General features: G+C 38.8%; 1 protein-coding gene across 1 annotated transcript; it reads left to right on the forward strand.

The window, feature by feature from the left end:
* Nucleotides 1-1,090: 1,090 nt before the first annotated feature.
* cyth4b (cytohesin 4b) lies at nt 1,091-12,976 on the forward strand. The gene is made up of 13 exons (XM_085162131.1): nt 1,091-1,227; nt 3,651-3,733; nt 4,190-4,254; nt 5,573-5,639; nt 6,421-6,539; nt 6,732-6,812; nt 8,349-8,461; nt 8,739-8,887; nt 9,380-9,491; nt 9,721-9,797; nt 10,314-10,385; nt 10,492-10,646; nt 11,946-12,976. Exons 1-13 carry the CDS (start codon nt 1,209-1,211, stop codon nt 12,049-12,051), a joined length of 1,218 nt encoding a protein of 405 aa, XP_085018257.1. The 5' UTR covers nt 1,091-1,208; the 3' UTR covers nt 12,052-12,976.
* The last annotated feature ends 1,715 nt before the right edge of the window (nt 12,977-14,691 follow it).

Genomic DNA, 14,691 nt, shown 5'->3' on the forward strand with positions numbered 1-14,691 from the left:
TGTAAGATGACGGCAAATGTTGAAATATTTCCATTAAGCAAGACAAAAACACATCTTCATACAACCACGCAAGAAAAACAGCATTTGTGATGTTCATCTACAACCACTAGATGGCACTTTAGCAACAGTTTTTGCTATTGACTCACGTTTAAAACTCTGAGCTTGCACAGCACAGTTGCTCGTCCTTTATCTATCACTGCTATTTAAACTATTGTTTTTCTTAAATTTGTTTGACTTCTCACATCACTTTTTTTGAGAAAAACATTATTCAGAATAACATTAACACCTCGCTTAATAATAGTTATAATGTCAGGTTTAATTATGAGAACTTTATATTCACATTCTATTTTCTCCTCCTGCTAATGTTCCTTGAATAATTTTACTTCCGTTTCCAAAGTGTGTTTAAACTGCTGTAAAACCTCAATTTGTTTATGGTTACCTTGGCAGGATGCAACATGCAAAATTCAACCCGTTAACTACTCGTTGGTTTTTCAACAGTGCGAGCTTTCAGCTGTCAAATAAGCCCGAGAGAGAGAGTACGTTAAGCAGAGCAGGAAAGCAACACAGCTTTCAAAATAAAAGTATCACATTTTAGTTAAATAAAGTCACCTGTAATTGCGGTCACATTTTCCCGCTGAAGGGTAAATATATCTCTATCAAGGCTTCGTGGCTCACCTCATCATATGATAACATGATAGTAATGCTTTCCAAACTCGTCTCCTAGCTAGTTTTTTCAGCTTTGACGTACAGAAAACACTCGAAGATTCAACTACATAACAGTGGAAGATATCTGCAGATATCTCAGGTCCACAAACCTGTGCAAAAAAATTAGTTTTTTTCTTTTCTTTTCTTTTTTTTTTTTACATCTGTGTTTTACTCCGACTGTTTCTGTTAATATGCGTTTAAAAACATAAATGGAAAAGTTGACTTCTTGCATCCTGAGATGAAACATGAAAAAAGACCGTCTTTGATAAAATTAAATCTCTGACAAATTCGTTTATTAACCGTTTTATTTTGAAGGCTGACCTGTTTGCGGTCTCATGTATGAGTGGTATTGTGACAGATGGGGAAGAGGTGGGGTTGAAAGACAGCATCCACTTCATTCAGCTGTTAATTCACTGTGTGCCAAGGCAGCCTGCGTATCTTGATACATCGACTTTGTTTAGCTGTTTTTGTACTGATTTTTTCCCCTCTATCCTTGGATATAAATGACTGATTGCCAAATGGGTAAGACTTGGTTTAGTTGCCTTTTTATTACTGATTTTAAAATGTATTTATTTAGTTAATATTTACAGAGAACGGGATCGTTTAAATTATTGATATTTAAATGTAGGTGTGATTTTCAGAGACTGTCACTGGATATTTAAAATTAAAAGGCTCTTTCATGCAATTTACCTTCATAATTGTCTTTTAGTATACTCCTGATGTGTGATACTCTTATTATAAAGACGCTTGACCTTATGACATGAATTGGATCTTAAAAAGTTATCCAGCTGTTTTATAGGGAAGCTTCAAGTTTCACACTGTCATGTTTCTAACTAATCAGCTGTTATTTGAAGACAAATCATTAGAAATAAATACTGCTATTCCTGGTGCAAACCTTCAGTGCATGCTGAGAACAGCTGGTGGAACGTTTTAGTGATGGTTGTAGACTTCAGCATATACCACTTCTCACTGTTTAACCTTGTGGTCATACATTGTGGGTCTTAGCAGCTAAAATGGGGAAGAGGCTCACATGCACGTCACCGACTGTAACATTAAAAAGGAAGTTGCAAAGATGCCTAAACTACTTTAAAATGTAACTTAAAGTCAGCGGTTATTTTTCAGATTGGTAATTCGGTATCTAAATTACCTAAACAAAGGCTCCAATGATTTAAGCGTGTCAGCTTTGTTGCACAAGATGTGTAAAGGAAGGGTGGGGAAGTGGAAGTGCTGTGGTCACATCATTAACAGCAAACAACATATCTCTACAGGAAGTATTGGCAGTTAGCAGTCTTTTAGCTTTAAATCTTCTAAAAAAGATTTATTTTCTCAAAAGATAAATGTAAAAAAAAAAAAAAGTTTTACAGATTCAGTATGGCCTGAATGCTGCTGAGGAACCAGAGTTCATACACTTTGCTTTGCTTATCATAACATCTCATCATCTATGCTGATGATAAAAAATATGTTGCTTTGTTGTTGTTGTTGTTTTTTTTAAAGTAACGTCTTTTCATTTTCTAAAATCTCAAAAACAGGTGTTTTGTAATTTGTAATTTGTAATTTTGTCTTTATCTAAGTAAAACACAAATACAGAGAAAATTAAATGGAATTTGCTGAGAGAGGATGTTGGGTAAACCACCAAATGGTATGACGCTTTCGTTAATGATGCATTTTTAAGCCAAACAGGAGGTCAGTGCTCTTTTAAGATGACGCAACTTCGGTGAGCTGCAATGGAGCTGCTTTGCAAACTGACACTGCTACAAATAAAGCCACAAAGACAAAATTCAAAGTGCACAAAGAATTAAAAAATAAATAAATTGCGCCTTACTAAAAATTGACCTTACCTTGATATTTACCCCGACCCTTGAATATGTGAAGGCGGGTGACACTGGCTATCATTAGACATGTTCAGAGAGTTGTGAGTTGGCATGAACATTTATAGAAATGGTAAGAGTAATGCTGCCTCTTTTTTGTTTCTGAGGCTTTGCAGTAATGTTTCAATTATGCTCAGTTGTGGGCATAGGAAAGGGGCTGTTCAGTCCCAAGAGGACCCTCGTACAGTTGTGGCTGTGAGAAAGTATAACCCCCGCCTAAGCCGGCAGCAGCTTCTTCATGTTTCTGTCACATTCAAGTTTGTAAAATGGAACAGGAGTGAGGCAAATGAATGTGGTTGTTGCTTTGCTGTTTATTAGGTGTGTTTATGTGGCAAACCGATGGCCATGTTTGAGTTTTAAACTGATCAGTACTGATCCATACCCAGAGGTATTTGAAAGACAGTCAGAAGCAGCTGTTTCCAGTGGAGGCGCCTTTTTTCTCCTCCAGAGCCTGGTTTGGAAATTCTCCTACAGGTGCAGACAAAGCTCAAAAGTGTGGGGGCTGCTCTAAAAGGGGCCCTCAAGTTTCCCCAGTGGAAAACAGTCTATCACTACAATGTGAAGATGAAGGAAACTCTGGGTCATTAAGATAACTAATCTCTGTGACGCAATGACCACATGAGACTGATAATTGAATCTAAAATCATAATACGGTAAAATATTATCTATAACTGAGCAAATTTCCAAATACTATTTTCTTCCTTAGAATTAATGATCATTAAAAAAAACAAACAATTCATGCTATGGCTCTGTTTCTGTTTAATGGAATGGAAATATGAGAAAACTCACCATGGATTTGCAAGTCGCTCTGTTTTCAAGAAAAATATTCACAGTACTGTTTTGTGGTGACAGAAATCATTCATGAAAAAACCACAGCACCTGTCTCGCGTATCTTCCAGAGAAGCCGTCTTCCCTGTGTTGTGGTTGTTTTTAAATATACTCCACATTTTCAATATGCAAATTATCATTCAAATTATTCAAGAACAGCTCCGTTCTGCGCATTTGTTGTAGAGTAGATATTGTTGTATTTGAAGAACTGACAGAATCTGTCATAATTTTGTTCCACTGTTTGTTTAGTTTCCTCAGATTTTACACCAGAAGAGAAGATGGAGATCAAAACCATCAAGACATATAAAAAAGACCTTCTGGATGATATCCAGGTAACCTGTATACATATACCAGGCATGTCCAAGGTCCAGTCCGGGGGCCAATAACAGCCCTGGGGCAGATTTTATATGGCCCCTCGCTCCCACCACCACAAACAGAATTAATAAAGTGTCATTTGTCTTTTCACCTCATGGTAGCAGCACCATATCTTCAGCAGATCTTTATGTTATTTTACTCCATGTGTAAATGAAAAGCAGATTAATTTTGTTAAGGCTTGAACACCTGATCACCATAACAACAATTCTTGCATTATTAAAAAAAATAAAATGTGAAAAAAGAAGCATAATGTTTCAAAAAAAGGTGAGAAGGATTGGGGGCCCCTGGGTGATCTTCCATTAATATGGCACTCTTACAAAAAAAGTTTATACAATCATTGCACTTATTTTCGTGTTTTCCATGTTTTTTTTTAAACAATATAAAATACTTTTCTTTCTCTCTGTCTTTTCCAGAAGTTAAAAATGGAGATAGACAATGTGATGGCAGAAATACTCAGTTTTGAGTCTGCAGAAGAAAAGTAAGTAGACTTATATTGTTTTTTTTGTGCAAAATGGGAAAAACCCTACACCTGCATCATGTACGGAGGTTTCTTTGTCATGTATTTAGAACACCTACACAATGCCACTGACAAAAAAACATGTAAATGTCCTACATGACTCAGTGACACAGTGCCTTGCCAATGATTACTAACACTTGAAAAGAGTTTTCCACTTATAACATATTGATTAGCTATTTTTTTGACGAGAAAACAGTTTTTTGTTTCACAGTTGTGGGCAAAATTATGCAACACTTACCCCCTAATTACAATCACTGATCCAAACTAGGCTGATAGTCAACAGAATGAGATGCATGAAACCAAGGTGTTTTATATTGTAAGGTAAAGACCATAAGATGATACAGAGAGAACCCCAACAATCAGGAAACCTTCTATGAGCAAGCACTTGGCAACAGTGTGAAGGAAAAATTCCCCGTTAACAGGAATAAATCTCTGGAAGAACCAGGCTCAGGGAGGGGCGGCCATCTGTCACGATCTCGGCATGGCATGCATCATATCCTTAAAGCAATTTGAGGAAACTGAAAAAGTCGAGGAAAAAAGAGGAAGTTGAGGCCTGAAAGACAACCTACAGCAGATGACAGTACTGTCATGTCCTTAAGAAATAGGGGGAAAAAAAACAACTGACACATTGACTACACCGACGATCTACTCTTTGGTGAAGCTGCTTCAGAAATGGTCTCTGTGGAGGCGTGTCTGTCAAGAAGTCATTCATAAGGAAGGGAAACTAGGAGAAAAGACCTGGACTGAAAATCAGTGAAAACAGGTCATGGTCATGGTTAAAGTTTGAATGTCAGTATGTAGGCAGGACATAAGAAAGGAGGCACAACAATGAGTCTCTACAGCTATAGTGGAGGCTCTGACCTGGTTTGGGACTGCATTTCAGACAGGGGTGACGGATTCTTTTCAAAACTGCAAGAATTATGAATGCAGAAAAGTATTGTCAGGTTTTGATCCACCATGTAATACCATCTCCCAACAAACTGACAGTGCAGTAAAACAAACCTGGATAGAAAAATATACAATGAAGCACTATCATTCATGAATTGGCCTCCACTGAGACTGGACCTCAACATTATTAAAGTAGTTTGGGAACATCTTGATAAAGAATGGGAAAAAATGACAGCCAACATCCAAAGAGGAGCTTTGAATGTCCTTCAAGAAGGCTACACATGCAATCCTGTGCAGTTGCACCGAGTATGTGTGCAAAGAAAATGAAAAAGAACAAGTGTAAGACTTTTGTCCACGACTGACATTTTTCTCATTATTGTTGATTTTTCAGCAAAGCAATAGAGAAAAACAAACAATTTGCAAACGGGAAGAAGAAATTCAACATGGACCCTAAAAAGGTAAGCTGGATCAACACACTCGACAAGGAATAACTATTTGTTATGAAGAATTAAAAAACAAACCAACAAAAAAGCTTTTTTGCATTTCGCTGTCTGACCTTTTGCAGCTGAGCACCTTCATCCAGCACAGCAGCTTGTATATCTTTCATGTGTGTCATACTGAAGGGGCCGCCGTGTCTGTGAACAGAACAGACACCCTGGCCCACACCAGAGTTTCTGTGGTTTTGCTTGGAGGTCAAAGTTATGACTGCTGTGCGTGCAAATGTTTGCAACTACTGATACAATGAATAATTCTTATCATGGTTTACTTTCTTTTTTGTTTAGCTTAACTTTACTACAACTTAATATAACTTGACACAGTTATATTAACAGTGTTCCACTTTAAACCATAGGCAGTCTAAAGTAATATAAACATGGCAATCGATGTGTAATCAACGTTGGATTACACAGAAGCGAATTAAGGCAGCATGTAGCTGCATGCAGGCAATAACTAAATGCTAAACATTGTTTTCCTCTTCAAGCACAGTATCGAGGAGAAAGAGGAAGAGATAACTGAATTTAAGGAATTAGGATTACAGATGCTGTGAACTTGCTGTGTTTTACCAGATGAGATCATTGTGAAAGTAGCACACATTAGCCACAGCAGGCAGCGCATGTGTTCCTGTGCATATTTTAAGTGCTATGTCAGAAGCTAAAAATTCTCCTTACCTGTGCAGTTTTAGTGGTGAGGACAAATAGAGCCCAAATGTGAACTTCTGTGAAATGATCTGCTTGCTTGCAGGGAATCAATTACTTGTTGGAGATTAAGCTGCTGGATGGAAGTGCTCGATCCATCGCCGAGTTTCTCTACAAGGAAGAAGGACTCAACAAGACAGCCATTGGAGAATTCCTTGGAGAAAGGTGAGTGAGGCAAGGGAGTGTGCAGACGGCAGTAGAAGGGAGGCAATGAGGATGGGAGTGGAGGAAATGAAAAGGTGTAGAATCAGAGCGTGAGGAGGCTAAAACAGAGGATAAGTTAGGATAGGTCTTGTATGGAAAAGGTGAAAACTTTCCTTTTGTTTCATGCCTTTTCCCTCACACTCCGCCCCACAGGGAAGAACTCCACCTTCAGACCCTGAAGGCTTTTGTGGAGCTGCACGAGTTCTCCGACCTCAACCTGGTCCAGGCTCTCAGGTCAGCCCCTCTTCATCTGCTGTCTCATAAACACAATTTTTCTTCATGATCATTTTACAAGGATGTTTGCATACACATATGTAATAGTATAATGGATAACACCAATAGGAACCTGACTAAATGTAGACTTGCAGACTTGACCTTTTAACTACTAAACAAAGACAAAAGGCCATAGAAGGGCATAATTGAAGTTTAAATGTACCTACATGGTAATATTTGCACTTATTTATGAGCAAAAACAGAGAAAAAGAGTAATATGTAATCAGAAAGTCTTTCCACAGTCACTAAACTGTAACTATTATCAGACAAGCAGCTATATATAACTTGTTCACAGTGTGGACAGACCCAATGTTCACTCAGAGGTATCAGGAGCAGTAAAATTACTCCAAACCTTTTGCTACAGAGACAGGCAGACAACGGTGGTACGGAGGGAAAAAAGTATTCCAAAAGTATTTGTAAAATTTTGATTTCCAAAGAAAAGGGTTTTGATCAAAAATGTTAAGATTGTGTAGCAAATTAAAATGTCCTTTATCCAAAACAAAACAAAAAAAATGTATAAGGTTAGTCATCATGGTGATAAATACTCAGGATGGAAACAGTTATTTACTGTTGTTTATTATGCTTCCAGGCGTTTTGAGAAGTCAAAAAAAAAATCTACCTAATGTTGCACGGTAACAGTGATGTCATCGGGGTTATCCTGTCTGGTTATCCCTTCTTTCCTTGACCTTGTTAGGATCAAGTAAAATCCACCTTGAAAAGGAACTGACAAATAATTTTAAAACAAAAAGTAAAGGAGAAATAAGAACCACGGTGCTTAGACTCTCACCCTTTCATTTTACAGCAGCTATTTCTGACACAGGTCCGCTCTAAACCACATTGTTCTAAAGATACGATACATCTGAAATGAGTTCTTACTGTGTTATTTGCAGGGCACAGACACATGGAGAAGCCAGTGAATGACTTGATTCCTTTAGTTATTTGATCTACTTCAATGCCTGACTGCATAAAGGCGCCCATGACACAAACTTAACTGACATATAAAATGAACCTAAAAAGAGGACATAACCAATGCAAATGTGAAACTATATTTTCATACAGCTATTTTGATGGCGAGCACTTCTCTGAACTCGTGTAACGAGCCCTTCCCGCATGGCCACAACTCATAATGACCAAACTTGACACAATTAGAGTATATTAATAACTTTCCCTGATGATCAAGCAATTCCAACCCAAGTGTTGAAGATGAAATTTGTCAGAATTTCACAAGCAGAACAGACAAACTTGATTCTCACATTAAATGTAACCTTTCCTGTCCTTGTATGCTGATGTTAACATGCTATATAGATGACTCCACCACAGGTCACACTGACCGATCTGCTGTTAATCAGTCCTTCAGCACAAAAAGCAGCTATAAAGTCCAGACTTTGAGACTTGCTACAGACAGACAGTGCGTCTCCTGTCTGCTTGCTGATAAACGGCTCAACGTGTATTGTTAGCATACTGAGGTGTTCTGCCTTTGCGGTGTGTATGTGACAGACAGTTTCTGTGGAGTTTCCGTCTGCCTGGTGAAGCTCAGAAGATTGACCGTATGATGGAGGCCTTCGCCACCCGCTACTGCGACTGCAACCCCGATGTCTTCCAGTCAACTGGTGGGCTTCAATATGCATTCTATATTCATACTTCCTGTTTGAACTGTGTGTCAAAAACAAGACTGTGTGTGAGAGAGCGGAGGTTTTGTTTTTTTTTAATTACCACACCATCTTTGTATTTTTGATATTCACGTCTTCCTTTCTACTTTTTTTTTGTGCTTTCTCCTCGTCACTGATTCTGTATTTCTCTATTCAGTACCAAAAATGCATATGTGAAACACTGGCTCAGGCTTCCTCTTATTCTTTGTGTGCGTGTGCATCTTCCTCTTAACACCAGACACGTGCTACATCCTGTCTTTTGCCATCATCATGTTGAACACGAGCCTTCACAACCCCAACGTGAAGGACAAAACCACTCTGGAGCGTTTCATCTCCATGAACAGAGGCATCAACAATGGAGAGGACCTACCCAATGATCTGCTGTCGGTGAGAACCTCTCAAATACGCAATCACAGCGCCCACGTAGACGCCAAGAAGCAATTACCTAAATGGACACACAGCTAACATTTTAGCCTCTGCATACATTCACCACACATTATCAGCTCCCTAGTGATGTAAAAGAAACGGCTAGCTCATATTGTGAATAATAAGAGGAAGGTGAACAAGAAGAGATTGTGTTAAAACGTCAAAATGAAACAGAAGCTAACAATAATATTATTTATTACAGTATTTGTAACAAAAAGTAAAACCACACAGTTCCTTTCCTCCTCGAGAAAGTAATACCTGTATTTCATAGTCACCACTAATGTGGAACTGAAACACACACAGACATGAAAACATCCAGGTTCTCTCATGCCAATCTTCCACCCACAGGTCAGTCGAGGCCGTCAGCGGGTTACAGGAGGCTCAGGATCATATTTTATATTCACCTGCAATTCATTTAATGGTTGCATTTCATTTCACTCTCTCTACGCACAGAAACTGTACGAGAGCATACGCAACGAGCCCTTCAAAATCCCAGAGGACGATGGGAATGATCTGACTCACACCTTCTTCAACCCCGACAGAGAAGGATGGCTCCTCAAACTTGGTAAAATCGCACCCAGAAAACATGCTTAAACAGTGGACTTTTTTTATGTTAAGCGTGCTTTGCCCTGCTGTGTGGCATCACATCTTAGTAATTTGCTACACAAACAGGAAAGTACAGAGGAAGCACGGAGAGAATGATCCAATACTGGAAGATTCTCATGTGTGCTTACACGCAAGTGACATAATATCCCCAACCAACAGCCCACATTTTTGTTGTCTCTCTATTTTAGGAGGTCGGGTTAAGACGTGGAAGAGGCGATGGTTCATTCTGACAGACAACTGCCTCTACTACTTCGAGTACACCACTGTAAGGCCTCTATCAAACTCATCATGCTGTCACTGTATATTTGTCCTTCTCTAGCTGTTGCTAAGCTCTTTTGATGAATCAGGCGAATGGCATCATAGGTGGTTGGGTTTAATCAGTTTTTTTACATATCACTGACATCGAAGTTGTAGCTATGAAAACCTAACTGGAACGTAACCATAGAGACGGTTGTGCTGAAAACGCCCATGTTTTATTACGTGTCTTTTTTTTCTTGCCTAATGTTACAGATAAAAATGACACATTAATGCCTTTAACCTTTGAAGATTGACCAAATTCTCAGTGAGTTACGTGGTATTACTCAGGCTTTGAAGAGCAAAATGTGATGTTATTTCCAGTAAAAGTGTCACTTAATAATCTTATATCAGGTATCTATCCCTATCTTTTCTGCTTCCCTTTTTTTCTGACATTGGTAACATTTTTTTAATTCTCATCTCTACATTTTTTTTGTTTTTTTACCCACCTGACTCATCAATAAATGTCTTTTGGATCTGCCTGTAGGATAAAGAGCCCCGAGGCATCATCCCCCTGGAGAATCTCTGTGTTAGAGAAGTGCATTACCCTCGTAAACCGGTAAGATCCTGTCAGCTGTTCAAGCAGAACACAAACACATTCTGCAAGTTGATAAACTGATAGTTTCTAAGAGCGACTTTCATGTTGATGGTCTTGCATCGTGTAGTACTGTCTGGAGCTGTACAACCCCAACAGTCGAGGGCAGAAGATCAAAGCATGCAAGACAGAGACGGATGGCAGGGTGGTGGAGGGGAAACACCAGTCCTACACAATCTGTGCCTCCAGTGCAGAAGAGAGAGATTCCTGGATTGAGGCCATCAGGTCAGACCACACACACACACACACACACACACACACACACACACACACCTACACACACACACACACACACACACACACACGCACACACACACACTTACACGCACTTCTTTCAATTAGGTCAATGAAGCTTAATATGTTCGGCTACTCACACCGGATGTTCACAAAACAGCCAGTCTTAGCTCATTATTTGCTAACAAAGTTGTTGAGAAAACACACATTTGGTTCCTGGCTATTTAGAGGCAGCACTGCAAGTACAACACAAGCACACAAAGGATTAGTATTAATGCTGTGCAATACTTTTGTTATTGATCTGACACCAAGTATCTAGAGGGCCACTATTGCAGATACAAAGAGCAACACTAAAGGCAGCTTACGCAAGAGGAGTGCAGTATGACTTATGAGATGAATCATCACCAATTTCTGATACTGAACACATTTTAACGGCCAATACGTCACTGTGATTTTTACTTCTCATAATAATTAAGATAAGAAATCACACTTTTTCAGCTTTTCATGTAGTCATGTAGGCTGTAAATAAAATAGATTTGACAGTCAACATTAAAAGTTTCAGATAGTTTTCAAAGCACTTTGTTAAAATGTCTCAATATTAAGCATTTGTAAGGTGTAAGTAAGATATTAGCAAGTGCTTAATTCGTCATTTATATATCATTACTCCTCCTTAGTATGTCATTACAGATTTGTTTATTTATCCATGTGTTATTGTTACACCATGTAACTATGTACAGCTATTATTCCCAGTAACAATCATAATCATTACTCATAATAATAAAGAGGAATAATGATGTATAACTGATGTATTAAGCACTTGCTTATACCTCAATAATGCTAAATAGACATTATTATAAAGTTCTGCTGGTATTTGGATCAGTCTCCCACTCTAACCACTAGTACTTGGTTGCAGTCATGCTTGTTGATGACTCTTCTTTTAGGTATAATTTTGGTTTTCAGCAGTTTCGGAGAGAGTCTCTCTAATGGAAGATGCATGTCTTTGTTCACTAGTGCCAGCGTTATATGTCTGACTCGTGTAGCTTTAGTTTGAAATCAGCACCTTGGTGCATATTGGAACAGCAGCATTAGCACTGAGGACACTGCTTTAAACCACTGAAATAATAAACTTCTGCCTATACCAAGATTAATCCGAATGCCTATGGAAAATGTGTTCTTCAATAAGCCAAGAGCAATACATAGTTATGTATTGTTATTTAACTGTATATTGTTTTATAAGCTTTTGTTAACCTCCTATAAGCTAATGTCAGCCTGTTGTTTATCTTCAAATAGGGCAAGTATCACCAAGGATCCGTTCTACGACTTGGTCTCAGTCCGTAAGAAAAAGGTGATACACCAAACTTCCCAGGACTCAGGAGAGCAGGATCCGACCTCGTGAATGTTCAGCTCACTCCACCGTGCACTGTGGATTGTAATTTCTTTTGAAAATCATTTTAACCACCCTGCAACAAAAGGGCAATGGAGGCTTCAGAAACACACTGACGGTGGTGGTTTAGACTAAAAAAGAGACTTCCCTTTCCACTTCTCCTTTCATAGACTGAGAAACACAGTGTCAGGGGTGAAAAAATGACTCATTTGTGTTGTTCATGGCATCAGCACGGCGGGCAAAGGAGCGCTTGGCAACAAATTCTCTGGGCCCACACGAGGAGATATGTCGGTTTAGGTTAACACATTTGACAGTGTGTGTTTACTGCACTTGTTTTCCTCTCTGCAGTGAGAAGATGATTCTTTAGGTTTTATTTACACCTAACCAAGTATCTCAGCTAAGGAAGAAAAATTAAACATGTGATGTCTCAGCAGTTCCTTGAATGCTATTAAAAGGCGCATGTAGGGCACAGCGTCTTACTCAACTCAGTTCTCATTGCTCAGAAGCGGACATTTATAGAGTGATTTTATTTCTGTCTGGTGGACAGCTTTAAGTTTTACTGCAAATCCATTGGTGGTGTTATCTCAGTGACCCGTTGAAGTGTGTAGTTTGTACAGAATCATTTTCACGTATGTAAATATGTTTTTCAGTTGTTTGGATCTTATACAGTCACATCAAATGCATGTTAATATGTTTTTGTCATGTAAATTGAAAGGACAGTGCAATAGGAACATGCATATTATATCTGCTTTGTAACAAATTTACTGTGTAAATTGAAATCATTTAACCATTCATTGTGTTTTGAGTCAGTCTGTATACTGCATATGTTTGATCACTGTGAGGACTGTATTTTTTAATCTCTCACAAAATGATTATTTAATCAAAAAAAAGTGTTTATCGGTGCGTTGGTATTAAAAAGGAGGATTTTGTTTTCATACTTTGATCTTGACAGCTGTGTTTTCGGTTGAATACGCACTGAAACCATTCAGCCACACCTTACTTCCTCATATTTATTTTGTATGCAGATATGTTTGGTTTACATCCTTGGGTGAAGCTTCAAAACCACCTCTGTGGTTTGATGTGGCAGGTTGTCGCGTACAGAGGTTTAGGAACTATGTGTGAGAATTTTGTCAAAATCCTCCTTGCTGCTATATTTCTTTCATAAATGACCCCTGACACTTGTCTCCACCCATTCCACCCTGCCTACACGCTCTTCTTCACCTCTCTTGGGCACTGTCCATTGATTTGAATGGTCAACCCAATGCATTTAAACCTGTTCTCTTCATTGCAGCTTCACTGTTACACCAGGTCTTCTCACACACATGTATTCTGTCTCACGTCTGCTGACTTTCATTTCTTTTTTCTGCACAGCATACAACCAGGTTCGCTCTGGGGTGGCTGTAGCTCAGGAAGTAAAGCAGGTCATCTGCTAATAGTACCCCTGGCTGCTCCAGTATGCATGTCAAAGCATCCTTGTGCAAGATACTGAACCCTAAGTTGCTCTCTGATTCGCTCATCAGAGTATGAATATGCATGAATGTTAGACAGCCAGAACTTAAGCATATGAAAAAGTGGGCGAATAAGGCATGTTGTATAAAGTGCTTTGAGTATTAAGGTGCTATATAAAAATTTACCATTCCACCTGCTCCCTACGCTCACTTTCAGATCACAGCATCGTCTGTGAGCATCATAGTCCAGAGTAAAACTGGAAACAATTCAGATTAGTACTTAAAAATGTATCATTAAAAGCTAACATATAGATTATACCTATAGAATGTGGAAATGTTTATTATGTTTACAACATAATATTATTTGTGTTGTACTCATATGCTTAAACCAACAGGTGCATTTTGACTTCATAGCCAAGGCTTCGGTTCACAGTGAAGGCTAAGTAATGACAGGAATGAATTTTGGTGTGATTATGATCATTAGTTTGTCTTTAATTCTGATTATTAGTGATTGCAGAAAACAACAATTAATGAATACTGCTTCATCAGTAATTGAGATAACATAATGAATATACAGAACATCATATTTAGACTTGTTGTTATGGTTATGATAACGTGCATCCCTTCAATCTTTGTACTGAGTAAATCAAACATTTATGTTTACATCAAACTATGAACATCAGCCTCGTGCTCAAGGCAAAATGCACAAAAGCAGCACTCTAAATCTGCACACCTGAATGGACTGAAGTGTCTAAATGTCTGTTGAAAACAAATAAACACGAAGGGCTTTAAAGGAAGCATGAATACACAAGTGACAGGAAACAATGTATTTTCATCCTTGTGCACTGGCAACACACAAAGTGTGCGAGAACACCTCTTCCTGCTGCAGCCTTGACTTCCTGTTTTACTGCTTTTAGTGTTACACCAACCATCAACCCTCCCACCCCCACCCCGAACCTAACCTCCCTCACACTACCCTCAACTCAGCCCCGAGTTTGTCATCAGGCCTGTGGTTCCTTTTTCTTTCCGAGTGGTTAGCAAACGCTAACCGATAAGAGAACCAGAGGGAGAAGCAATGGCGGCACCCAGCGGAAGGGTTATGTAATACAGTCACTAGTTTTTGCCCCCTCATCCTAACCCTGTACCAAGTGTATCATATTTTGTAGATGACTTTTTGTGAGTTTTTCAAACTTCTGCATCATTT

The sequence above is a fragment of the Neolamprologus multifasciatus genome, chromosome 6 (genome assembly GCF_963576455.1).
Source record: "Neolamprologus multifasciatus chromosome 6, fNeoMul1.2, whole genome shotgun sequence".
Taxonomy (NCBI): domain Eukaryota; kingdom Metazoa; phylum Chordata; class Actinopteri; order Cichliformes; family Cichlidae; genus Neolamprologus; species Neolamprologus multifasciatus.

What these genes read in the sequence shown, in the direction of transcription:
- cyth4b (XM_085162131.1), top strand. An exon ending in ACTACTTCGAGTACACCACT is followed by an intron (nt 9,798 to 10,313) that starts GTAAGGCCTCTA and finishes ATCTGCCTGTAG; the next exon opens with GATAAAGAGCCCCGAGGCAT. An exon ending in TGCATTACCCTCGTAAACCG is followed by an intron (nt 10,386 to 10,491) that starts GTAAGATCCTGT and finishes TGCATCGTGTAG; the next exon opens with TACTGTCTGGAGCTGTACAA.